Below are 27,708 nucleotides of genomic sequence, written 5' to 3'. Positions count from 1 at the left end.
GCCTGAAGGTGTTTCAAGATTGTGGCAAAATAAAGGTACAACATTTATAACCCCACAAAAACCAACATATTTATATGCCGAGTTCGAGACCTCGAAATGCTGATTTAAGTGTAGGAAACTTAATGCAGAGCCCAGAGTAACGTTATTGATATGTTAGGGCGAGTAAGAAGTTGTGGATAGATAAGAAAGCCAATTACTAAATAAATAATGATTATACTTATGTACTGAAGAACGAGCAGTATGCACTGCTTCAAGAAAGACGACGACGACGAGTTGGTCGAAGCCGTGTGCCTGTGTTGCCTGCGCTGTGTAACCTCTCGTTGCAGTGCTCTACGCTCTAATTAATTAAACTAGAGTGCCTCTCTACATTTGGTGGAGGTGCTGGGTATCGATCCCAGTACCTCTCGCATTTATTTAACATTTAATATTTATAAGTATATTTTAACTCGATAACATTTTTATTGGAGTATTTTGTTGTTTTCTGCGGCAATGTATTCTCCACGGCCATAAATAAAGGCGAACAAGTTGATCCAATCATCCTTGATGTGGAAAGGTGTTTGGGCTTTGCAGGGATCAGCAGTTATGCAAACAAGAAATGCAGTACAGGCAAAAAAAAGAATTCCTGTCAGCACTGACCTTGGGTGCCACAGCTGCCTGCTGGGAGCCAACCGCAGCTGCCTCGTAGGCCGACGTCCAGCCGGCCCACTGCTGGGACCAGGCCAGCCAGGCCTGCTGCTGTGCCTGCTGCCAGGCGTGAGCCTGGGTCTTGAGCTGCTGCATGCGCTCCGCATCCTGCGGCACACGTGGAACACAAGAGTACCGTCAGCAATGCCAACAGAGCCTGGCATATCTTCCATGTGGCAAGTGTGCCTGCATCCCTGCACCACATCCTCAGTTGATGTACGCATGCACATGAACCACAAACAACCAGACCAATATATCCAAACAGCCACAAATCGTTCCATATATTGCTCGAAAGCTTAAGCAAAACGCATAAGTGTCAGATCTTGATGCAACTCCGTACCATTTGACTGCCTGCCCACATTTCTAAGAGGCTTAAGTTTGTAATGTAGTGAAGAAGAGGGAGGAGAAGTGCTCTTGCGTCTGTCGCTGTGCGCGCCACCAGCGTTTGTGGACTGCCTCGATTGGGTGAGACGTCATTGTCTAATAAATTTAATAAATTTAAATAAAAATAATATCACATTTGGTGGAGGTGCTGCAATCCCCGACCTCGCCCTGGAACTTCGCAGCCGAACGTTGCCGACTGCTTCAGCCGCTACCATGCTCGATCCTACCGACAATCAGTCTGCTGCTTCCACTGCTCTTATCATTTGCGGCGCCGTCCAGCGGCAGCGGGACCCTCCTGTCTTTAGCGGAGCCAGTGAGACTGCCGTGGAAGATTGGCTCTCTGCCTATGAGCGCGTCAGTGATCACAAGTGGGATGACCCGACGAACTGTCTATTTTGGCAAGAGCTAGCACTATATTGTTTGTACTTAAATGGCAGCGGACAGCCATTGCTTGACAATGTACCAAACGCAAGCCACAGTTAAACCCTATAAATGCTGCGTGCAACTCGTAAACAGCAGTTTGGCCAATCATACTCAAGATGAACGTTTTCTATAGCACAGATAAGGAAGAAAAGTAATGTAAACAGCCCTCATACCATCTGCTCATTGCCTCTGTCTATGTTTATGTTGTAAATGACGTGAATTATCAACAAGTCTGTCTCAAAGAAATGTGACGATGGCCTTCAAGGTGCCACCGTGTACATAATGCCACTCCATCACACTATTACATTCAAATGAGTTGTGTCATAGTAAGCAAGCACAGGTTTACGTAATGCTTACACATGTGCACGAATTATCTGCACCTGCACAACAGGGCTGAGCCTAAAGACAACCAGTGGTGTGATGCCATTACCGTCCATCAGCTAGAGCAGGTGAATTAAAAGGCGCTTTTTCTTCCACAGCATGACTATTGACAGTGTGAGACATGTTTTATTAGGAGACATTGTGAACAGTAACTCAATTTAAAAAGCTCCCACTGTAACAAATTATTTTTATTCATACTGCATTGCTGTTACTGCACAAGGAAGTTTCTTCAAGCTGTAGCTCCAAGAGACAAAGGCACACATATTGACCATACTTGTAATCTACGCCTGAAGGCACCCTTAACATGTCTGCTATAGTTGCCACGCCATATGTTACAATAAAACAACTAGCTAAGCAAGCCTAGGTCATCCACACTGCACCTGTAAGCACTACCACCAATAAGCAATGACACTTTAAGGGTTAAACGTTGCAGTACACAAATGTTAATTCGGGAACAGTATGCAAAAGAATAAAAATGTTACAATGCTAAAGCCGCTCAAGATTTTCAGTGCAAAAGCACAGCGTTTCCTGGGGAAGGTAAATTAAAGTGATTCAATCAACACACGGCACTGATTACAAGCCAAATTTTACGTTGGATTGGTCCGAATACTTGTAAATGGGCAAGAGTCCAACACTGTAGCGACCACAAATTTTACAAGGGCTTTCTGCAAGGCTCTTATTACCAAACAGTGCACGTGTTAAGTTTCAATACACTGAAACCTACAATTTGGGCCACTGGAATACGGTATGCAATTAAGAATTGTGCATCACAGCTAACTGAAGGTTGTCTAGTTCTGTGTTTAAAGTATTAAGAGTAAGTACTAACACTTCTGGAGTTTGAGCAATGAGCCCATCTTTAGACAGCAAAGTTTTCAAGAAGTGCCATTACAACATCTCGTTTTGAAGTTACAAACTCGCAGGAGTGCAAATCAACAGGACTGGAAAGAGCTGTTAAGAGGTAATGATTTCCAAACGGCAAATCAATGCAACAAAGCCCGATTTTGAGACTAAATGAATTCCTGGAAACCATAAATGCATTCACACTGCGAATCCAATTTCGCTTAGAGCACATTTCCTTCTCGTCAATAAGAAGGAAATGTTGGACATGCTGTAGAAGCCATCGTTCTCATGTGCACGCGCGGCTGTTCGGGGAGGGAATGAAGAATATGAACGCCTCGTATTCGTTAATTTAAGAGTGGTTCGGGAGGAGGAATCGGGGAATGCGAGAGAACCGAACAATTTCAACCGACTGCCTTTTCTTTTGTGCATTAACACGGAACAGTCACAAGTGGCTGGCGGGGGCCGCGCTGAACTGTGGGAACCCGCGTGGCGGCCATTCGAAGTACAGCGAAAAACAGTTAGCTCAGGAAACAGCCGCAAATGGCCTCCGAGGAGGTCTCGAGCGACGTAGCATTCTCGGGAATGCGGGGAAGTGGCGATTTTAACCGAGTCGGGTTCCCGCGAGCTGGCTTTTTGAGCCCAGCCACCACGACGGCGCCACTAGGGGTGCCGTGCCCGTTGTGAGGCCTGCGGCCGCTGCTGCAACGTCCAAAAGCGCGCACTTAATAACAAGAAACACGGCGTGGCGGCCGCAATCGGCGAGCTAGCGTTGGGTGCGCAGGTGGGCGCCGGAGCACAGCACCAACCTCGGGCGTCGCAGCCGCGGCCTCCTGTGTTGCTGCCGCAGCGGCTGTGGTAGCGGCGGCCGGCGCCGCTGCGCCGGCATCGGCCGCGGGCGTCGCGGTGGGTACCGCGGCGGCGACGCTGGTCGTCGTAGCAGCGGCGGTCCACTGGGGCCAGGCGTACGAGACGGCCGGCTGAGTCGCCGGCGTTGCCGCGGGCCACCCCACCGTGCCGAGCACTCCGAGTCCCGCCGGCACAAAAGACTGTCCGGCCGCGGTCGGCATTACCGCCGCAGCGGCGGCCGCGGGCTGCGCGGCGGCACTCCACTGTTGCCACATATCTCTCGGTTTGTTTGCCCAGGGGGTCCTTTGCACTTCACCGTTTCGTCGCTTTGCTTGTCGATGCTGGCTGGCTAAGATCGCCTCTGTCTTCCCTACTTTAAAATATCGCCGCGTGCGAGTTTATTGTCCGCAATCATCCTCACGGGCACAGCGTGTCATGGAACGCACACACACACTCACACACACACATCAGCTCAAAGGAAGGAAGAAGCACATGGTTTCAAGTAGCCGTCGCTAGGGGCAGGCAGCAGGCGCGCGAAAGCTGAGAATCACTGAAATTCGGAAAAGCGCTGCAGCGATGAGCACGTTCGGCAAATACTCGAGAAGCCTTTCGCACTGCTCTTGTTTTTCTTTATATTTCGCGAAGTTTGCGCGCTTTCTGTCGTTTTTTCCTCAATCCCTGTGGCGACGGTTTCCAGAGCAACGACGTGTTATGTAAACGTGCGTCCACGGGTCAAGCGAGGTAATTTTTATCGTAATTCTGAAAGTAGTCGATATTTTTTTAAACGCCGCAGTATTGCTCCGGTAGGAAAATATATGTTCATTACATCCCATTTTCGCTCCACTGTAAGATGGCTCGAACTGGCTAGAATTACGGCACTTCAGTCGAGACTAGCCGAGATTGTGGTCATGGTACACTCTAGTCATGGTAACCGTGGCTATGGTGACTATTAACCGCACAGGAGGCAGAGGTTCCGGACAACTACACTGAATGGTCGTCGCGATCGGTTTCGTGCATGCTTTCGTGCGACCAGGTGTTCCCTCGCGCTTCCGTGAACTCTACTCCGCGAGTGTTTCTGCAACGCCTGCACGTTGACGATACGCCTTGCTGGCCGTGTGCTCTCTCTGATCACGGTATTGCGGTTGTTACACATCCACAGTTAATTCAAGCATGTCCTTAGCTGCCGCGCAGTCGAGTGGTGTGAAGGAGACCGATCTCGTTTGAAGGACTCGCGAGAGAACATGCTCACCCAGCGCCTTCGCTCGTGCTACAGTGCCGTGCTCTGGTCAGTGCGAGGCGCACGCAACGAGCGAGCGGCATGCAGGCGGGGCGCCGCGTCGCAGGCGAGTGCCGAGGGCGCTCTACAGCTGACCGACAGCTGCGTGGAGAAGCTGCGGCGCGTGGGGGTCGGCCGTGTGCTGCGCGTGTCCGTGGAAGGCGGTGGTTGCTCAGGCTTCCAGTACCGCTTCCAGCTCGAAGACCAGCCCGCACCGGACGACGTGCTCTTCGAGCGCGACGGCGCTCGCGTGGTGGTGGACAGTGCCTCACTCGACCTGCTGCGAGGCGCCACACTCGACTACCACGAGGAGCTCATCCGGTCAGCCTTCCGCATCGTGGACAATCCGCAGGCGGAGCGGGGATGCTCCTGCGGCGCCTCCTTCACCATCAAGCTTTAGGCGCAAGAAGTGAGACCCGGACAGCCCCGTGTGGTGGCACACTTTTAATAGAAACTGTAGTGCTTAGGCCAAAAAGTGATGACACGTCGCTGTTGTAACAAGCCGTACATAAAATTGTACATAAATTGCTCACGGTCTATAACGCATTTGAGATTGCTTGTAATATTAGCGCTTGCGCAGCAGTTGGCACAACGTATAAACTCTGCGTAAGTAAATAGCGTCTGTAACAATAAAGGTGAGCGAGAAAAGCACGATTATGGTTAATGCTTTAGCAGGTAACCTCATTCACGAGGCGGGCTGGCGTGACCCTGAGTTTGAGAACAATAAGCATGGCCTTCAAGCCGTGAAGCTGATGGCATGTGTATGGCATGCGCTGTTTTTTTTGCTGGGCAGGTACACAAGGAGTTCACAAAACCAGACACTAAAATCACTGCACAAAGTGCTGTGGCAACACAAGCTTTGTCCATTAACATTTTCCATGGCTTTGATCATGGGCACCGTTGGCACCAATGCATCGAAGGCCTCAGTTTGCTTTCACAACACAAGCTGCAGACAATTGCACAGAGTGGAACAGGAACTTGGCAGGAATGGCAGAACACTGCTGCAGTGAACATTCAGGCCACTGGTGGCGGGCTGTCCACATGTCGTCGGCGTAGCTCCTGCAGGATTATGATCTCATTGGTGAGCCGGTTGTCCTCTCGAATTTTCTCCCGAATGGTCTTGGGAACGTCGGGTATGATCCAGCGAATTATCGTCATCAGGAATGCAATTACGTTCTGCAAAAAGAGCATTAAGTTATTCTCGATATCAAGATGCAGTAAAAGTGGTACCATGCTTCATCTTCACACTCACCTCAAATATTAGCACGAAGGCAAACTTCCAGACTAGAATTTCAAAGTACTGTGATGTTCGCTTGTACTGGTTCTCAACCCACGGTGGTGTGCGGTGGTCAGCGTACCTGCATGTGCATTTTGTTCCATGGAAATGGGCCTCGGAGCATTGTTAACGTGCACCTCACCTGCAATATCGAGAGCCCAGCAGGCCCGACGTATTCCCATGTCGCACACCCTCGTCGTAATCTTGCACATCAAAGTAGGACAGGCTGAAGTCCACAAAGCCATCAAGGGTTCCCGTGGGTGACACCTTCCAGCGGTAGTAAAGGCGCGGCACCAGGTCCGATGTGAAGGCGATGAGGACCGCCTGCACAAGTTCCTCAGCATTAGAAGACTAAAAACTAGACAAATAGCCGTTACTTACATTAGTAAGCACAGCCAGTTTGCCCAAGGAGTCCATGATACGGTACCAGATACCGATGTCACGGACTCGCACAGCCACTGGCCGCCGATAAGAGCTGAGCAGCTTCAGTGCATCTAGTCGAATCTCGAGCACGTTGTTGAGCAGTGCAAAGAGAGGTGCCAGAGGAAAGGCCGCCACAAACAGCGTGACAAAGCCGTATTGCAGGATCATCTCGAGGTACTCGTAGAAGAGGCCAGTGGAGCCCATGTCGGGAAGTAAGTAGTCGCGCTCCCAGGGCTGCTTAGGTCGGTGCTCATTGTTGCTGCTCCGCAGAAACGACAGATGAGACCAGAGGCGCATGGCATAAGGCAGCGCCATCTCCGAGAGTGCGCTGAATGCCTGTTTTCCCACCATGATGATGGCCAGTTGGATGGACAGCTCCACAAAGCAACCCCCGAGGCCACACTCTTCCTGCTGATAGTTCAGGAATGTGTTGTACTTCCCAGGTCGGCCAACAAACCTGCCAAGACAATACCCAGTCAGGTCAAAATGCATGCTGCCCACCTCTCCAGAGTTCTGCACTCACTTTCCCTTGAAGAAGGCAATGTAGAAGATGGATGAATAGCAGTTTACAAACTGCAGCAGGTACAGCTTCAGGGTCAGGCTGTCGTCATACTCGGTCTGTGTCCTCGGCATCTCTGGGTAGAAGGTGTGCATTGAAAACATAGTGGCCCCAGAGGCTGCAGCTTTTAGCTCCTATCTAGCCGCTCACAGAAGCACAGCATGCTGTAATTGCATGCTATGATAAATACAGTGTCTTTTCCCTGGCTACCTGAAGCAGAACATGGGAGGAGTGGTAAACCTGCACAAGACGAGTGCCTGTGCAGCAAATGGAGAGGGGGGTCACTCACCCATCTCAGTCAAGTAGACAGCCAGTCGAGAATACAACTGCAATAAAATCCCCGCCATTAGTTTTTGCAGTCCTTTGCAAGGTTGTTGCAGAGCACACCTAAGTAAGTTTTAAACATCGGTAGATCAAAAGGAATGCTAGTGTCATTTCTGGCATCTGTGATAAGTCTCAAACCCATCAAGAAACACCTCTTAGCTAGACTGGCACTTTTGATCGCATGCTGGAGATTATGCAGTGCAGCCAGGGGCTCCAGAAGCTCATTTTGAGCTTGGAGTCATGAGCCTTTCTCTCTGTCTCCATCAGAAAATTATAAATATTAACAAAAAATTAAATACAGCAAAATGCTGCATGTCACAGCCTCTCCTTGCATAAAAAATTGCTCAAGTCAGGCCCAACCCACAGAAGAAAGAAATGACTAATATGGGTGAGGGAAGGGTGCCTTCAGGACTGAGGGGGAGGGGGCACTCCCCCCCCCCCATTATATAGAACCTATGGGTGCACATGACCTCAGTTCCGGAGCCCCAGAGTAACTTTTAATAAGCCATATAGTTTCACTGCAAGTTCCCTTCAACCACACTGATAGGCAAAGAAATTAGCTGCACATATTGTTGCAAAGACTTGCGCGCACCATGTTGAAGAGGAGGATGCACAGCAAGTTGAGCAGGGCTGCAGTGGTGGAAGTGATGAGTGGAATGAAGCTCGACATCTCCTCACTTTGCAGTGCAAGTGTAGCACGCACCGACATGCGGTACACAATGACACCTACAACGGCGGCCACAGCGAGCAGCACCAGCAGCAGCACCACCGACACCGACAACAGGCCAAAGGGCAAGCGTATACGCCAGAATGACAGGGACTCGACACCGCCTTTCTCCTGCTGCTCGATGAGCTCCACCTCGCGTTTCTTAAGGCGCGACAAGCGTGCCAGGTATTCGGGCCTCGAGTTCTCCTCCAGGGTGTCAAAGCCAGACAAGTCCCACTGGTAAGTGATGCGTGCCGAGTAGCGCTTCCATAGTTCGAGAAAGGCAGCACCCCAGAGCGACATGAAGACTGAAAAGACGACCGTGGCACCATTGTCGGACAGGTAGCCCAGTCGGGCTTGTGTGCAGCTGTCACGCAGGCGCCAGTACTCGCAGCCATTGTCACACAACGGACACATCAGCAGGCGTGACTCGGAACCGGCGCACATCTCGTGCACAGGGCGATGCTTGCCCAACGTGGCAACACCATACAGGAAACAGCCAAGACCCAAGAGGGATGCTGGCAGAAGCATGGTAGTGTAGAAGCCTAGCCAGGCAAAGTAGAGGCCAATCTTGACACCGAAATAACGTCGCACATCATCCAGTGGTTGGTAGCGAAATAATGCCAGCACCGAGGCCCACTTGCGCCGAAGTTGCGTGCGGGGCGCTGCCGATCCTTCACCAGAGGTGCGGTCGGGGCCACCTTCGTGCAGTGGATAAGCAGCCAAATAGACGCCATCAGCAAGCAGTCGGCCAATGCCAAAGTGGCTTCGCTGGGTGTCGCGCTGAGAACGATTTGCGCTGAAGAATAAAGTGCACCACTTGCGCCCTCTGTGCCGCACTGAAAAAGTCCTCTTTCGGCTCGGGGATGTCGAACCTGCATAAATAACGCCACCTCATGTATGCCATCCCATAATTTTCAATGTGACAATGTGCCCAATGCATGTGACTTACAGGTATTCCTTCGACATCGAAAACGTAACAGCAAACTGCTTTTGACGACGTCCCATTGAACGAACTTCCACCTGCATATTTGGAAATACCACATGATCATGTTTAACTAATATGTGAACGGCAAAACTAAACCAATGAGGAAAACTGAAACACTATATCCAGACAAAGCTAGCCAGCTTCATTGGGTCCTAGCCTTAGCTATTAAAGACTTCCTGGAATTGCTTCAAATAACAATGCTGTTTTATAACCATGTTGTTTCCAAAAATTTGCAATTATAATTCGAGCCCACAAAGCTTTCAGGTTAGTACTACACCATGCATATTTCAATGGGGTTCTTGCTACCACACTATTAATCTACTCAGAAAATTTATGGATGAAATAAGTGCACTACATAACAAGAAAACCCTGCATGAATGTCGCATGTTCTTGCCAGCACAACAATCACCATTTTTTTCAGCATTTTGGCATAATGATAGCGCGTCCCCACTTGGCAGAATCATACTACAGTGGTTTCATTTAACAGCATGCGCATTCCATGCAGGGTCCTTGTGAAACAGCATTAGTGACCAGCACACAGGTAGATCGGCCCCGCGTGCTGGTGCCAGGAAAGGCCAAAAGGTGCTTACAGGCTCACAGTCCAGCATAGCATTCTGCTCCTGCATCCTCAAGCTCCACTGCAAACCACAGACACATGGAAGGTATACACACAGCAAGCACCCAGAGTGGTAACAGGTTAGGCAGACAGCCTATGGGCCAGCATCCCTGTGCCTCAGTTTCACTCAGGCTCACACCATGGTGGCCTTACAAGCTCACAACATGGCAAGACGCAGCACAGACAGGACATGACAGAACAAATAACAGGCGTGTACAACAAGAAATGACAGAATGCTGCCATCCTGTCCGTGTACAACAAAATGTCTGATGGGCTGTCGTGTTGGTGGTGCACAACAAGGAGTGACAGCAGGCTGCCAGCCTGTTGGTCTATGACAACATGGAATGACGAAATGAACAGCAAGCTGCTGTCCTGTTTGTGTGCTGTTTCTTACGATTGCTACTCGCCAAGTGGTACAAATTAGAGCTATGCCACCCACCCTTCCAACCATCCTTACGCATGCATTTTATGTTATTATAAAATATTTATACCTTATTACCATTTTCTATGTTAGCACCAGGTTTTTTTTATGCTCTGAAGCCCAGATGCAAAATGGTACCTGTAATTAATGAACATTAGCCACACTGATTCTCACCCTCGGGTACCATTTTGCAAATTTACCGATTATTTAGTCGCATTAAATTGTATGCCGGATTTGGATTCAGTTAATTCAGCTAAGTACCAGCAGACAAAATTTTAACAATGACGAATACAAGGTAAAGAATGTGTCTTAAAACCAGCACAGTGGACAAAAAACATAGTACAGGCAGCCAGAATATCCACTATGAAGTATATAATTACTAAATTGCCCAAGTTGCTGTCTTATTGCAGTTTAAAACCAGGGATAACTCAAGTGTAAAGTTTTTCCTCTTCCAACATTATCCACAGAACCCAACACAAAGAATTTTGAACGGGTTCAGAACTCGCATTGATGTGAAGGAGTCTTCTTCTTCTTTCTGGGGTTTTATGTGCCAAAACCAGTTCTGATTATGAGGCACGCCGTAGTGGAGGGCTCCGGATTAATTTAGACCACCTGGGGTTCTTTAATGTGCACTACAACGCAAGCACACGGGCGTTTTTGCATTTCGCCTCAATCAAAATGCGGCCGCCGTGGCCGGGATTTGATCCCGCGATCTCGTGCTCAGCAGCACAACGCCTTAGCTAACTGAGCCACCCCGGCGGGTGATGTGAAGGAGTCAATCACAAAACACTATCAATATTAGTTCAAACGGTTGCAACAGTTAGTATAACTACAGTACTGTGAAGATAAACAAGCATCATACAACGTTGCAATGCATGTGACTTACACTTCAGTACAAGGTCTGTAAGAGAAAACTTCTGTTGCTACTCACCATTCACATTTATTCTTTTTGTTCTCAAGATGTGCAAGAGATCATAACAAGGGAACAACAAAACAATATGCAAAGAGAAATTGCAAGACACGCGTTGAAATGTACATAGAACCCAAATGTGATACATAAGCAAGAGTGTCTAATATCTCTGAATAGAACAGCAAGCATTTCGGACAGACATAAGCGAATCTGCATCGAGGACCAACAGTACCAGCTTCAGAAAAGTCATCACACACCCCAATTGCTAGTGGCAGAATCAAACAAAAGGAAATCTGTTGCAACAAGCACATTAAACGTGCAGGGAACGCAACCAGAAAGTAATCAAGATCATTATTACAAGGTTGACTGGCTGAATGAATGCTTGCTAACAGTGGCTTCAGGACCTGAATGTTTCACTAGTCAATAGAAAACGATGGCAGACTTCCCTAGCCAAAGCAGGTAATGGGTGTCCTGTTGCTTTTCAAAAATAGCATAGTCACTTATGCAAAGCTTCTTCCACCACTTTATTATTATTGTTGTTGTTGTGGTTGTTATTCAACCTTCTGGGGTTTTTTGTAGGTATATGTTCATATTGCAATACACCTCTTACGGTAAAAGTTACCACATACCTATATATATATATATATATATATATATATATATATATATATATATATATATATATATATATACGCACATACATACATATAATTTAAAGGAACACAAAAAAAAGACACTAAATCAGTCTAGACTAATAAAGTGTTCTTTCAGCTTTTCATTAATCTAGTGGTAAGAGGTAGACTGTTAAAGGGAAACCGAAGATCAAAGCTCCACTCTTAGCATTTCGCACCAAAACCACAGTGCCAGTACATCAGTGTGATGTCACAAATTTCAAAGTACTTTCTCATATTTGGGTTGTTTTGGCTGAGTAAACGTTTTCAAAACTTGCTAAGATCAGTATTTGGCTCTTTTAGAACACAATGTAGTCCATCTTTACCGATAAAAAATTAGCTAGGCCCAAGTGGACACCGTCTAAATTCAAGACAGTATGGTGAGCTGGAGCAGGAACATCAAGGTGATGTCGCCAATGGTCTTTTGTTCTCACGTATTTTCTGGTTTACCAAGCCTCTTTTCGTAGTATAAAAAATCGTAGTAAAAAAATTAGTATGAAAAAATCAGTGCCGCTCATATTTTTAAAACATAACTTGCAACAAGTTGATGTGCTTAAAATAGTGGAGCACTTTTGTGGCATTGTTTTTTTGTAGAACATAAAGTAAAAGACACAAGCACGTCATTTGCTATAAGGGAAATATAAACACAGCAGGCATGTCAGTACAGCTAGCTCACACCTAGCGGTAGTTCTTCCATACAGCATTTCTTCAACAGCCTCCTATGGAAAAAGTTGTATCACAGGTTGAAGATGTTTATGCGTTGCCAGTTCCAACACACAAGCCCCATCCAGCTGTGCGCCCCGAAGAAAAAGCTTGAGATGCTGCCTCCACCAAGTGCACCAGGTAGTGAAGCTTACCAACCGAGCAGCCCCAATCACGAGTCTAGACTTACCGATGAGTCTTCGGAACGACACCCTGGCGATTGATTTTCTTGGGTAGCTCCACCCACCAGACCAATGAATCCCGGAACGCTATCGTTTTTGGCAGAGCCCCATCTTCGGACTCTTCGATGTCTCACTGGCCTGCCAAGGCGATTTTGGTTTGGAAGCTAGTAGGTAACAAAGAGACGCGCGAAGGACATGGCCGCATTGAAGTGTGCACCGATGTGAGCGTTTCGGGGTTGCTACTCGACGTCAATGTAGCCTCGGTATTCTAAAGCATTTGTCACTGAGTAAACTTGCTTATGGTCTAACTGGTGATGTATTGGTGCACTCTGAATTACAGTTAAACCTTGTTGTAACGAAGCCGGTAAAATTGGCAATTTCCTTCATTATATTGAAATTTAGTTACATTGAAATTCAACCTTTTACGCAAATAAATACAGTGGCCGATTATGTTTCTTGCACAGAAGTGGCAGCGAAATTTTCCGAGTTACCGTGCAATCGGAAAAAGCAAATGTGAATGAGACTAAAAATCATTTTGTTGAATTTGATTCGGCCACAAAAGATACGGTTTCATACTGTATCGCCGATATCTTCACACCAGCGATATAAAGCGAAGCCAGCCAAGCTTTCACCTCCACTCTGCCCCCACGGCTGATAGTGTCGCCTGCAGAGGGACAACGCTATCATGAAACACGCCGGCAGCAGCGAGCAAATGCTTTGTCTGCCTTTCGCATTGTCTCTGAAACTTGAGATTACACAGCCTCCAGTACTGAGCATGTGGGAATTAAGACAGCGCACATGATGCCACAGCAGCTTGGTACGCCCACTCTGTGCACATGCAGCAGATTAGCCCTAAAGCAAGGCGCGCGGACTGAATATGCGCTTAGTCATGTGCCAGTCATGTGCAGCCACGGACGCGCTAGAAGAGGAGACACACGCCAACCTGCCTCCCACTTGCCTCCAAACGTCAACCTGCCTCCAAATGCGGCCATAGCATCCAGGAATCAAACCCATGATCTTGTGCTTGTAACATCAAACACAGGAAAAGCTATGTGGACAGTGTGCAGGGGGGTCGTTTATAGAACACCTCTGTCGTGTGGCACACGTTACATAGGCCAAACAGGCAGAGCGAGGGAGAACCGGGAGAGGGCTTAGTGCGCCTCTCGAGTGTCTACACCGGCCCTAGACACGTCCGCAACGTGCGAACACGATGACATGAGTACGTGGGAGGAAATGGGCACGTGTGCTCCCCACACTCTTAATGACCACCTACGGGAACACACAAACAACATTCACAATGGTAAAGATGGCTTCCTTGCACAACATTGTCGTTCATGCATGCGTTCACCCGCGTTTGAAGGCGCCATAACATTGTATAGACACAGGTATGACTGCACCCGCATTGTCTTTGAAGCTGCGCAGGTGGCGTACGAGCACTGCTTATGCATGAGTAAGCTGTCATTGTCCCTATCGGACAAGGACTTGAGCTTCCCAGGAAGTACCGGTGCGCATGTAAGATGAAAGCACTGTACTTTATCATTTTCTGGCCATTCTGTTTCATCCCTTTGATAAACAGACTTTGTTTTTTGTTTTTTTTTTGGTAATCTACTTACTTCTGTGTTTTGCCAAAACAAACCTCAGTTCTAAGAAGCACTTGCTCTTGTCTTATCGTCCCAGTTGAAATCTGCTGACATTTTTAACCTTGTGCTCCATCCACCCAGCCACCACAGTGTCTCAGCTGTAAGCAGCACTGACACACTTAAAAACACTTAGCTCATCAAAACTGGCAAAGACTGCCAAGTGTCCCCGCCACCTTTGCGCAGCATGGACCACAAAGGCAAGACTGTTGTACCTCCTTGACGGGCATCTTCAGGCGCATGATCTCAGCAAAACAGCTCAGCACCTCCCAAGGAGCATGGATCTTCACAAAGCAAAGGCCACTCGGATTCTGGAAGACAATGTAGGCCATTATCGACTAATAAACAATTACAAGTCAAGAAAATGCAAGAACGGCAAAAAAAAACTACAACTGCTTTTAGTTGAACATATTTTACATGAGCAACAACAGAAACCAAGGTGGCTCAAGTAATTAAGGACAAATAAAACCGAGACACAAATGTGTAATGATACACATGCACTACTGTTTTGTGTTCTTTCGTCCTCAATTTTTTTTTCCACAAGCGTGCCTGACCAACTCACTCACGAGAGAGCACAATTACAGGAAACTTTTTCCATATGCTTCCTGTCAAACTGTCCTAAGCTTCTTCCTGGTACCCACATAATTAGGTGCTCAAGTAGATTCCGTGAAGCTGAATTTTTTTTCCAGGTTCGATCGCACCCTGCCTGCTTTTCATCCATCTCCGGTAACAAGAAATCATGGCTAGCGAAGTGCAAAACAAAGATCAGGCCGATCAGCATTTCCCGAACTGTAGGTTGTCACTTCATGCAGCCGAGGCATTGCCTGGAGGAAATTAAACAGGGGAAAGAAATGGTGCACTCGCACCATGTTAGTACCGTACTCCTACTACTTAGTACTACTGTACCTAGTAACTACTCCACATTACTAAAGTGCTTGTGGTAGCAAACATCACTTTATATTCGAAGCCATTTTTGAAGTCAAAGCACAATTTTTTTCTCTCAATTTTACACTTGGAAATGTGACAAGCTCAGCCGCAAGATGACTAAGTTTTGTGGAGAAGCCAACCTCTTGACATCAAGTGCAGGTTTGCAAATAACAAGACTGCAACTCGATGTTCGTCTGAACAGGAATCCAGAGGGGAATGGGACTGAATTATCTAGCAACAAGCTCCGCCTACAGTCAGGAAGCTGGTCTATGAACTTCAGTTTAAGGAGGACCAACTGTTCAATAGCCAGAACAGCAACGCGCATCCATGCAAACCTCAGCATATGCGCAATTGTTACCGCGTAACAAGGTAACAAAGTGTTCATCGAAATCTGCAAAAGCAACCTGTTAAAACTCATGATACAGCTGCATTAGATAGCCTTCGCGTTACAGTCATAATATTACTCATTCCATATAATCTTTATAAATCCTCCCTCGCATTATATCTATGAAAATATGGCAGCTGACAACTTAAAAGCCAATCCACTCTATGTTTATGCACTGAAGTTGAAAAGCTCTTGGTGTCACTAAATGATTGAAGAATTGCATGTGAATGAGAAGGTTAGGGGGACATGTCAAAGTTTTATGTGAATAATTGAGAAAAAAGGTGTAGCTACTACAAGAGCCTACGACAAGCAAATAATAGCCGACAACTATATGATCATTTTAACCATATGTCGATTCTACAAAACATGAGTTGAATGCCATAAAGTCATTATATAGGGTGTTTTCTTTTTAACTGCAGCACATTTTTAAGAACCACCCTGTGGATCCTTTAACTAAATTACTCAATGAGGCAGATATTACTACCACAAGTAATTAATTGTGCAATTGACTAATTTAAAAAATCGCTAATGAAGTTTTTACTCATTATTTACAGCACATAATGTAATTTAAAAATTGTGTAGCTAGTGAATTTACAAGCCATATGAACTTGGAATGAATTCTGAGGATGGCACCTGTTTAAAGATATGTGCCATCAAATTTGCAATAAATATGAATGGTTGTTCAATTTACACTTTTAAGAAAACACTCTCTTCCATTTACATCTTTAAGAAAACACTCTCTTAAAGCACAAAAGTAACTTGAAAGCCCATTTATTTTGTTGCACATTTTGAAAATTAATAACTCGAAACTGGTCTCATACTGAGAATTTGTTTCAATGGATACGCCTCGCGAACTCATCAGCTACAATTTGTATACAGCAATATGTGCCATAAAGCAATTAAGTGTAATTATGTTAAATATTAAATTAAGCAATTTTGATTTCTCACAGAAGTAATGCTTTCCTCCTCGAGTAGTTTAGTTCAGGCATTTGAGTTGTGGTATCTGCCATAGGCAATTCCTTTAAATTTGGTGCAGCTAAAAAAAATCACTTGGTATACTTGCACAACAAGGAACCAAAATATCCACAATTTCAGCCATTGTTCGCATTGGTGTGCCCCACTCACAGCCTTACTGCAATAAATTGACAAGGTTCGAGGACACTTACCAGTGGGACATGCTCGAGCACCAGGCCTGCCTTGCTGAGCTCCTCCTCGAAGATGTCCCGGATGGCCTGGTGCTTGGCAGGTGAGTAGGCCAGCACAAAGTCCACCTTGCGCCTCGAGCCACTCAGGTAGACGCACCCACTCTCGTCCACCAGGGCGGCGGCGCTGTCCCCGTTAGGTGATGGCTTCATGTCTCCCAGGGCCACCAGCACGCTTTCTTCGTCTAGCGCTCTCTCATAAGCGCTGGCGGCGCGCTCTGAAAAACAGTACTCATCCCAGTTTTGCACTGACATCAGTAGGGGCATGTAGCCAAGGGGCACAGGCCCCTCCCTCTCAGAAATTCCTGTGTACCAAGTTACCTGGCATAATACGACATGCAAAACACCCTTTGCCCTCCCCCGCTTGAACTTGGGAAATAAGTATAAATGCAGAAAACAAAAAGACAGACGTAAAGACTCCTGGATGGATAATGTTGCCTGCTGCTGTGCGAAATACAGGCTATCTGGAATTGAGGCAGCTGGTCTGTGAAGGTGCGGGTATGCTACAACAGACATGCAAAGTCATAATTTAAGGTGTAGCAGCAAGCAATGAAGGCAGCCAGAGAAATCTAGAAATGGGAGCACACTTTTTTCATACCTTTTACATTTTTTTTAGCTATGAATTGTGTTGCGCTAAGTTGCCCAAAGTCAAATTCCTAATGCAAAGTCAATGGAATGCACTACTGCAAGCTTTTGTTAGCATGGCATGAAATTACACCAACCTTGTTACAGCAACTGGTGCTGGACGAAGAGCAGGAAGATGGAAGCATTAGTGCAACTTGCAAATGCAGAATGTGACGCCACAGTGTGTAGCACAAGAAAAAAGTGAGAACAAATAGAGTCTATATACACACATAGGTTTGAAGAACACAAAACTATGAACGTGGGCAGGAGATATGACAAACAATGTTGTAAGTGGAATGTGATGAAGCAGCAGCATGGTGAGGGCACTGTGATAGCTAAGAGACACAACAAACTAGAGGTGCATCACAAGCAGCATGAAGTGCATAGTCGTGTGGTCGTAATACACTGAAAAGAGCAAAGCTCACCAGCATTCAGCGCATCCTGCCAGATGTTGGCAGCCATGACTCTAGTCGCCCCTGCCACGAAACTAGTGAGGCCTGTAGTGCAAGAGAACATGTAATTACAAAACTGACAAGTCATAACAGTATATAATACCAATTTCGAGCATGCAGTCTGAATGGTACCAGAGTGTGATCACTGTTGTGTTCAGTCAAAGTCTGAATGTGCTAATGAAAAGTCAATACTGTTGCGCTGAGAGCAACTAATTATGATTACCTTGCATATAGATAGGGTGGCTAAAACCTATGTGAAGTTTAGCATTCTATATGCAAGGTAATTGTAATTGACAGGTTTCGACAACCTCAGTGACAAACAGTACCTCATGACCATTGACACTGCATGCATAAAACTTGCCATTAATGTGATGACAACAGATGACTAAGAAGTCTAAGGAACATAACCTAAACACTACTTCACTAAGTAAGGAAACATTCTCATTTGCAAAGCCGGATAGAGCCTTATAGTAGAAGAGGCTAATATGGATCACATGCTGTCCACCTGCATCGCAGCCATGCATTCAAAGCAAGATTGTTATCACTGATTGGCCACTCATTGCACTAAAATTCTGCATCTAATTAGTTGCTCAAGTTCTTCCTGCATTATGTTTAATTAATCATTCAGTAAACAGAGAATCATGATACTTCATCTTGTCCTTGGTTTGTACAGAAGACTCAACTCAAAATACAAGGAGGGGAAACAAACTTTATTTCTGCACATACACTATGTATTCCTCAGACACTACACATGAGGTTCAGCAGCGTCCAGCTTCACCCATAGACGTCCTCATCACGATAAAGCCAAACGGCTGAAACCTACTTCTACAGCCCAGAGCTCAAAAACGGAGTCATGATGGCTGCAACGTAAACCAACTCGCAAAACAACAAAAATTATGGTACGGCTCAGTCACTTGATCTGGCTTCATCTAACTCCACAATGGCAATGGTGATTTAAACAAGCCCGTCATTGGTGGCTATGGACATGCTACACTGTAATCACTTAGCGGAACTCTCAAAAAAGAACATACCAGGTGCACGAGGTATTTGAGAACACTATTCCTTATCGCCATAGACTACAGTAGGCTCATCATATCTATCTAGGCGTGCCGCTTCTTGCTGGTTGACCCCTTATCATTCATACTGTGCAGTTTGTTCAAAGGTGGAAGCATACAGGTTGATGCAGGAAATGATGGCCACACACTACAGTGACTTGGAAATTGCCACCTTTCTCTACATAGCAAAGTCTTTCGCTTATAAGGTGCGGACAGAACTGATGTGTTCTGGTGGTGACGTGGCATCTGTGGCGAAAAGGAAAAACCACAGTCAGTGGTCAGACGTCGTCAGAACCCCTGATTTTCGCTGGCGGCTGCAAGTCATCATGAATGACGACCGAGGGAAGTCAATGTAGGCAATTGGAAAGGAGCCCCAGGTCGCAGAATCGACTGTCAGGCTCGTTGTGCACGAGGACTTGCAGTACCATTCCTATGTCATGAGGAGGGGGCAATTCATGTCCGATTAAACTCGGGACAATCTTCTGCTCTGGTTAAAGCTGAAGAGACTTAAGGAGCCTGAAATGCTCTGTTTTTTTGTTTTTTTTTTTTTTCAGATGAAAAGAACTTTGACCAAGACCAAAAAGTTAACCGCTGTAATGACAGGTGGCTTTGCGCAAGCACTGATAAGGTGTCTACAGTGATGCACACAAAATTTCCGTTGTCTGTGATGGTGTTAGCCGTCGGCAGCAACGAGGGTGACGTCATGCCGCCACACTTTTTTGCAGAAGGACTCTGCGTTAATGCTGCCGCGTACGTGGATGTGCTTGCCACCATTGTAAAGCCCTGGACAGAGACTGTTTCGAAAGGAAGACCTTATTTCTTCAGTAAGATTCAGCTCCCGCCTGTGTCACCCAGGAGTGGCTGACTGACAACTTCTACGACCGCGTCGCTCCCAACTTGTGACCTCCTAGTTCTTCAGATTTAAATCCGCTCGACTACTGTCTGGGGCGTCGTTGAGAGAGAGGCCAACAAGACAGCCACATAATACAAAAGACTCGCTGAAGGCTGCCACTGCTGACTCAATGGCCAACATCACTAAGGATCACCTGATCCGTGCGTGCAGGCGTTTCCGAAGCCGAATTGAATCAGTTATTGCTGCGTATGGCGGATTCATTGAGTAATTGTCAAAATAAACCGAAAGAGAAGTATTTCCCAAAGTTTGGTGAAAATATGTCCATTTTTGCTGGAGATATTCTTCTCTGCCTGAAGCCAGCATTCAGCATTATGTTCTCAAATACCTCGTGCACCCGCTATGTGATCATTTCCCGATAGACAGTCTACACGACATAGCACCGATGTGGAGTTTGTTACTTTCTTTCTCTAGAAGTTGTCCCCAGCATCAGTGTTTTTTTTTTTTTTAATTCATGGAGGTAGACGAACCCTCAGATAATTTTGTAAGCGAACTCATCTGTTTTGCACAGCCATAATTGTCATCAAAGAGGTCAGAGAAACAATAAACTCCAAGGTGTCTCACATATTCATTAACTAAAATGCTGCTACGTAGCATCAAAGAGCTCTACTAATTATATGGCACAGAGTGAATATGAAAAATTACACTAGTATTGAGTATATTAAACAGATGCAGGAGCAACTCCTCAATGAGTTGAGATACAAGAAAAAAGTGCACATACTTCTCTATGTTTTTAGTACATGCGCCCAAGAACAGCGCAAGATATTAATGCCTCGGCATAAGCTGACAAATCAGAACCCCTGTTAATGCTTATTCTTTTGAAAAGGGATGCTCAGTTAATGAATGTTTTCAAAGAAGAAATAATAGCAACATAAAAGCATCACTACAATTAAAATCTTGCACAAGAGAAAGGTACCTGAAAGCAGCATGCTGCTCAAGCAGATTTGTAACACAAGATCAAACACAAGAAAGGCTCTAAACGTGAAAATGATACTTACAGGACTCGCACTGCCCCCATTGTGAGCATTAAAAAATGCAGCATGGGGCACTGTCAGTTCTACAGGACTAAAGCAATTATGTGCAAACACGAATGTGCCACTTGAATGGCAGTGCAAAACACGGACGCAACACAGAGCAGAGATTATGAAATATAATGTTGCACCTGCAACTAATATTAAGTGGAAGCACATGAAAGAGCCCAACAGGTTAAAAATTACACGAATAAGATATGACACTTTAAAAAATTACAAAACATTCAATTTCTTTAAAACATCCTTTTGAATTTCTTGATTATTTGACGTCGTGTTTTTGTTTCTCTGCCATACCGTTATGTGTGCATGATTTTTAACCTGTTCTGTATATACAGTACACTTCCGTTCATTTGACTGCGGTTAATTCAATTTTTCTGTGAATTAGATCCCGACCGAAGGTCCTGGCCGGCACTCATGCATTTCTATGGGCCCAAACCTACGTTATTTCGATCTGAAAATTGACCTTCGCCTGATCATACGAACGTAACTGGTCAGCTTCGCCGCAATACAGCCATGTTATGCGGTGAAGTATACAAAGAATTGACAGGGGCCACTGTCACAGGACATAGTACGCGTTCCTTAATTAGATTGGCGAGCACGCCACGCCTACGGTCACAGTACGAGCAAATCGACGCCTGATAAGCATACTGTCAGTCATTAAGAAAGGCGGTAAGCTGCAACACCTCATAAAGTCGGGGGGGGGAGTTAAAGGCAACAAAAGAGTAGGGCGCGTCTATCTAAAATTCAGAAGGCCTGCCAGTAAACTTATTAGGTGTCTCGATATTCGTACTGTGATTGGAAACGGCGTATGTGCGTGTGTAAATTAAGGAACACGTGCTATGTCGCGTAACAGTGGTACCTTTCCCCGCTTGGTATGCTGCACCGCATAACACGTCTTTATTGCGGCGAAGCTAACTTTAAAGGCAAATACTGTCAAGTAAATGAACAGCTTGTTTCGGCGTTTTTTTTTTTTTTTTTCTGCCTTTTGTTTAATTCAACCCGCCGATCATTCGACAGTTTCGTCGGTCTCGTAAGGATCGAATTAATGGAAGTCGACTGTATATCCTGCATCATAGTGCATCAGAAGTAGAGGCACTGATGATGTCTGAGACACATACTTCAGACTGGACATTTGCTCCAAATTTGAATATGATGTATGCAAAGTGTTTTAGTGAAAGGGATGCTTTTAGTGGTGCCCAGTATGTCATTTACCAGGTTCATTTCTTTCCTTGTTTCTGACCATGTTTTACATCGGGCATGTTTTTCAAATGGCTGATTCAGTGCTTTCCAAGCATGCTGGACTTGCAATACCAATTGATGTCCCCATACCTAACGTTTCCCATGGAGAGTTCACAAATGGAGTCCATATTTTGTAAACGTGACATAGCTCACTGAAGAATTAGAAATTACTAATCCATTAATCTTTTGCAGTGTCCTTTTAGTGATTCTGAAGATGCAAGAATTGAGGTAAAATACAATTCTCAATGGACATAATCAATTGGTACTTGAAGGGAATATTGTTTCATGGTTCTCCCAATAAAGGTTAGTTGCAAGTTCAGTGCTGTTTCGTGGTCGTTCTTCTCTGTGTCGCATCTGTGTTTTGCGCTGCTATTTCAAATTTGCATTTCAACCAACTAACCAAAGTGTCGGTCTCATTACAAATGTGCAGCATCATGTCAGGAACACTGGGATAATTTAGACCGCGGGTCAAGGTAAACGGAAGCACCATCTCCCCTCGCACAACACTAACAATAATAGGCCAGTACGCTGGAGCTTCACGGTGCACTGTATAGGTGGCACAAAAGCGTGCCATTCTCGTCAAGCTGCACCAGTACAGTTTTACATCTGCAGGTCATCCCACAATGTAGGAGCACCAAACTCATTGAAGTGTGCAACATGGTGATAGTGCCTCTTTCCAGTCATACATGATTAGCAAACAATGCACTGCAATGATCATAAAAGCACCAGAGGCGTTTCAGGCGTAGTCCACGGCGCACACATTTCTTGCATATTGTCTCACCTGCCTTGGTGCCTGTGTTATTAATACACGGCCTTGAATGTAAGGCAAAGTGCAAGTTAAAAGAGAATACAAGATATGGTGAGGTAACCGCAGAATGTTAGGTCCATTGCATTTCTGCAAAGTCTAAGTACTTTGGTATAATTCACACTCCACCTCATAAATATCCAGTACACTGTTGCAGACAATTTGTCATCAAATCTTCATCACATCATTTTGAAAATTACTTCAAACATTGACAAACTCACAATAAGGCAAATAAGTTCTACAGACGCCGGCAAGGCAAAGTTCATTAAAGGGAAAAATTGGCATCCACCCGACTGTAGCACGAAGCGACAAATTAAGGAAACCTACACACAGGTTTCTTATAACAAAATATTCGCAGTTGAAGAAAAATTCATCCGGGTCCGGGATGCCCTTCATAAACTCAGAATAAATTCAGATGACTGAGAAGGTAGACCACCGCCACTAGGACAATATCCACAAGAAACTCCCATCAGCCAAAAATTTCCCCTTCCTCTACACACACTCACACATTCGAAAATTTGCTTTCTTTTTTTCCCCTGTACCTTTGCAGTAAGCAGGGCAAAGCAATGCAGTGCAATGTTGGACAGATGTGTATAAAACCTCATTCTTTCCAGTGACGATCAATGACTGCAACAGGCTGCCAGCTGGCATCACCAAGTGCTCCACCACAGAAGATTGATTCACGTTGTTTTATCGGACGTGTGCCGCGGCGCGCTGTTGTCCTTTCATTTTGCGCAGCTTTCATTCTGTTGTGCCATTACATTTGTGGCACATCAATGCCCTGCTTCTTTTGTGCGTATGTTCCATTTATTATTTTTGTGTCGTATTTATGTCGTACTTTCTGCTTTCCTTCTGGTCTAACAAAGAAATGTTATTTGTTATACCACCCTGCAATAATGCCTTGAGGTGCTGCAGAACTCTGTAATAAATAATAAGAACTAAATAAACTTGCTGCTTAAGCATGCCTAATGCTCTTTCATATAAAGAAGTTTAGTCTTGCATATTATGAGCCCTTGAACGCTCGAATTTTGCTGGTTGCATGCCCTGTTCTTGTACTTTGTTCTTGCACATTTTCATGTATCCCTCCCCCCTCCTGTCAGATGTGGCACAGCCTCCAACTGTGCAAAGATGTGTGACCCACATTTCACTCAGTATCCTAGTACAAATGTGCAAGCAAAAACAAAACAAATATAAAAGAGACAATGCCATATTACAACACCTTTCAAATAGAATTGCACAATGTAGGCCACTGCAGAGATAACGACGTACTGAGACGCATAATCCAAATGAAAAACACAAATCCCTGTAGCTTACAGCTGACATAAAGATATTGTACAGTGGAGCAAAATTTTCGATAGAATGATTGCCCTACTCAAGTGATCGGTTTACTTGTTACAGGAACAGACATCTATGAAACATAAGCTAAATCAAACATGTTGATTGACAAACATGTAAATCAAATTAGCCGACAAATTATGCAGGGTTAATTCCTTGGTGAAAATTCCCTCTATCTGAATTAATTAATGCTGCGAGCCAATAGGCCTAGAATACCATGGACGCACATTGAACCGGGATCCACACTACAGAGGTAAATGGAGAGTAAAGATCTGACACTACTACCTTGCATTAGTGCTTCTTTACCTGAATCTATGTCATTCTCATAATCTGGTGCACTGAGTGGATGATTCTGGCGATGACGTTACCAAGATCTCACTTGAGCTCGTGACAAACTATGAAATATACCGATTTGGAAAAGATGCAAAGTGTGAATGTTCTGCCAGTCAAGCGCCGCACTAAATACTGAATCAAGATCACCATTGTGGGGAGAAGCTTGAATTTTCGGTGAAATAATGCAGGCGAGCATGCAGAGCTAAATAATTAATTTCAGGCAAGGCAACTGCTATAAAAAAAACAACAACAAAAAAGTTATTTTCCCTTATCACTTCCATGGCTTCTGTATCAGCTTTTTATAAGTACTTGACTAAATATGAAACCCCTCAGTTTCTTTATTATTTTTGTGCATAACTAGAAACATAATTTTATTATTTTTATTACCTTTTTCTTGCTATGTGCAAATGTATTATGTTTACAATGTCTCATTTACAGTCTGTCAAATTTTCTGCTCATTCATACAGTGTTTTACCTTTAAAAGTGTTAATTGTAGTACACAAATAGCGAACACCAGTTAGACACATTGTTTGGCTGCATAAGGCTCACTGTATTTGAATGTATACATATATGTGTGTGTGTACTTGTACAGCATTAGAACGCTAGCTGAAAAGAATTTATAGAATGAATACCATACAGTAAAAGCTGTATGCGAACAAATTTGAAAATGATAATTGTAAGGATAGAGTAACTAGCTGACAAGCACTAGCCTGTACTCACCACAAGAAATTGAATTGGAAGCATCTTAATTTTACGATACTTCGCCGTCCCCTTGCGCTATTTCTTTCCACACTTCACGGACCTTTTTATAAATAAAGAAAATTTTCAGCTGGAGGAAATATTGCAAGCACAGTTAAAATGAGGCCCCTTTTGGGTACCATTATTCGGACATATCAGATTTCATTCAGAAACAAAAGACTGTACTGATAAATGGAAGAAGATTTAATGCTTATTGCATGAACTATGAAGAACGACTGTGTGATAGCATACCAATTGTTATGCGTAAATGCTACATTGAAAGTACGTAATGGTAGCATGATTTCTTATGCAATGTATGGGGTGCACAACATTCCCTAAAAGAACAGCTAAGTTGGAATGTGTTCATTAGGTTTGCCACAAAAGAAAATTTGGACAAAATGAAGTAGGGATAGGAGCCAGAATATGCTGTACTGAGGGTTAAAAAAAATGAAACTTGAGAAGAAACTAAGAACCGCCCAATGAGCGATAGAATGGAATATGACAGGAAGATGACAGTCTGGATTAGAGGCGAAATCAACATAGCTGAAATTCTAGTCAACGTTCAAAGAAACAAGCGGAGCTAGGCAAGTCACGTAATGCACCAATTAGAGTAATAGAATGGGCAGAAAGGGAAACACAGTTAAGGACGATATCGGATTAGGTGGTGTGAGGAGATTAGTAAATTTGCAGCCATGGGATGGAGAAAGCTGGCATAAGAAATGAGCCTTTGGCCTGCAGTGGTAGTGAAATAGGCTAATGATGAATGTTGCTGAGTTGATAGAATAGTGCCTCTCTTTCAGCAGCATGTTCAGCTCTTTGTTTTGCCCAGTTCACTGTCAATCCACATACACAATTCTGTTTATCCCATCCGTGCTTTCACCTTTTCCCTTGGTTTCAAGAGTGAGATACAAGCAAAATGAAGAAATTGTACAACCTGCATCCATACCAATTGGCTGCAGTTGCCACTCTATGAACATTTTATTTGACGTTAAGCTGTAGCTTCATGTTACTATTTGCAAAATACATTTCCTATATATCATCTGCACACAGATTTTTTTTCTTCGTGATTTAACAGCAATAGATGACACATATTTACAACAAGCACGACATCAACAGATTTTCTAACATAATGTTATCATGGCTGTGCAGACAATTAAGTTATGTTGTAACCACACTTGCACAGCATGATGTCAACACACCCCTATAGTCATGTGATATAGTTCATCCGCTCATGTAAGCTATACATGGCTAAACAGGAAAGGGTGTTTGCTGTGTCAGCTAGATTTGTCCTGCATGAACTTTTGAAGTGTCTGTAGCACTTGAATAGGGCCAAACAAGACAATGAGCTCGCAGGATTATATAGAAACTTGAAGCGCGATGAAGAGTGGACGAAGAAGGGAATATTGCCTCGATCGGCTTAGGGCCACTATTTCGACAATGGGGGACTAGTTTTTGTTACTACCGTGACGACTTTCACATATGCAAGGTGGTATACATTATGATCTACATTTACGTCACAGCGCCAATATTTAAAGAATCACTCACACGTTTCTCCAAACAGCAACTCCCGAGACATGCAAGGCGTCAATTGCCGACGTTCGATCAAATCCTCAACTTCTGGGAGCGGAGCCCACGTTTCCGTGAGACAAGCTGACAGGCAAGCATCCACTAGCATACATGCGTGGCGCTTCAGCAGACGCGCCAGTAGCTTGTTCAGCACTGTTTACAATATCCGTCAGTTCACTATAAACAGCGCACGGCCGCGCCTACCTGCTGCCCCGTATGTCCGAGAAAAGCATTTTTGCGCCATTTACGCAGATTTTCGTTACAAAGAACTGCGCTAAAATATTGTTACGCTGTATTCGTTACAATAGTAAGCATTACAGTCACCCCCGCCTCTTATTCGCGCCAACAAAAGCAGAGATCGGAAGCAGTTTCATAATCGGTGCAGTAGGCACGCCCCTATGCATATCCTAAAGCAACACTGCATCCCTTGTTTACATTCAACGCTACCTTTTTAAGAAGTCCACCGCCGGGGTACAACAGTACGCGTTATAAATGCTTACCAAAACACCGCGTACTCATTCTCTGTCGTCAAGAATATCGCGTACTTACCCGATCGGAGAAGGGTTTGCCGTGACCGCCGTAGCAAGGCCGACGAGTGCTCTTAAGTACGACTGAGCAATGCCCGAAAGATTAAAAATGGTCATACCCAAAACGAACGTAGCCATGCGGCCGAGTAGAGACAAAGCGGAAAGCTATGCATCGCTAACCAAGCTAGCCGGGGCCAATTCCTCGAGGCGCTATTACGCATATGTAAGCAGCGCTCGCGTCATGGACGCGGCCATATTGCCGTGGCGATAGTGATTGAAGGAACGATACGTGAAGAGCTCCGACAACGTCGGAAAAATGAGTCATTGTAC

The 27,708-nt window shown here is 45.0% G+C and overlaps 3 protein-coding genes across 45 annotated transcripts in view; 1 reads left to right on the top strand and 2 right to left on the bottom strand.

Moving 5' to 3' along the window:
• Positions 1 to 4,024, bottom strand: part of LOC119464352 (YLP motif-containing protein 1-like) — a 56,536-nt gene extending 52,512 nt beyond the window's left edge. For 42 of the 43 annotated variants that reach the window (XM_049656140.1, XM_049656145.1, XM_049656143.1 and 39 more), the window contains exons 1-2: positions 3,519 to 4,023; positions 637 to 792 (exon numbers count right to left, since the gene is read on the bottom strand). In XM_049656140.1, coding sequence (XP_049512097.1) covers positions 637 to 792; positions 3,519 to 3,833 — 471 coding nt within the window. In that variant the 5' untranslated portion in view covers positions 3,834 to 4,023. Of the gene's footprint in view, positions 1 to 636; positions 793 to 3,518 lie in introns of all 43 variants that reach the window. The other variant, XM_049656144.1, reaches the window with a different exon arrangement.
• Positions 4,025 to 4,521: 497 nt separating this feature from the next.
• On the top strand, positions 4,522 to 5,352 carry LOC119464365 (iron-sulfur cluster assembly 2 homolog, mitochondrial). The gene has a single exon (XM_037725305.2). It carries the CDS (start codon positions 4,800 to 4,802, stop codon positions 5,232 to 5,234), a length of 435 nt encoding a protein of 144 aa, XP_037581233.1. The 5' UTR covers positions 4,522 to 4,799; the 3' UTR covers positions 5,235 to 5,352.
• Positions 5,264 to 27,656, bottom strand: LOC119464355 (anoctamin-5-like). Its single transcript, XM_049656181.1, is given in 16 exon segments — positions 5,264 to 6,010; positions 6,087 to 6,192; positions 6,253 to 6,434; positions 6,492 to 6,990; positions 7,057 to 7,168; positions 7,382 to 7,418; positions 8,009 to 8,903; positions 8,905 to 8,997; positions 9,075 to 9,145; positions 9,701 to 9,748; positions 12,621 to 12,776; positions 14,465 to 14,560; positions 16,728 to 16,981; positions 17,813 to 17,884; positions 26,831 to 26,902; positions 27,401 to 27,656. Coding segments are annotated over 15 exon segments (2,814 nt in total). The 5' UTR covers positions 26,862 to 26,902; positions 27,401 to 27,656; the 3' UTR covers positions 5,264 to 5,848.
• Between the last annotated feature and the right edge of the window lie 52 nt (positions 27,657 to 27,708).

This window comes from Dermacentor silvarum, chromosome 9 (genome assembly GCF_013339745.2).
Source record: "Dermacentor silvarum isolate Dsil-2018 chromosome 9, BIME_Dsil_1.4, whole genome shotgun sequence".
NCBI classification, from domain to species: Eukaryota; Metazoa; Arthropoda; class Arachnida; order Ixodida; family Ixodidae; genus Dermacentor; species Dermacentor silvarum.
This window is presented reverse-complemented; position numbering and strand designations above follow the sequence as displayed.

Bases quoted from the DNA above. Each gene is read 5' to 3' on its own strand.
- LOC119464365 (XM_037725305.2), top strand. From the start codon at position 4,800: ATGCTCACCCAGCGCCTTCGCTCGTGCTACAGTGCCGTGCTCTGGTCA.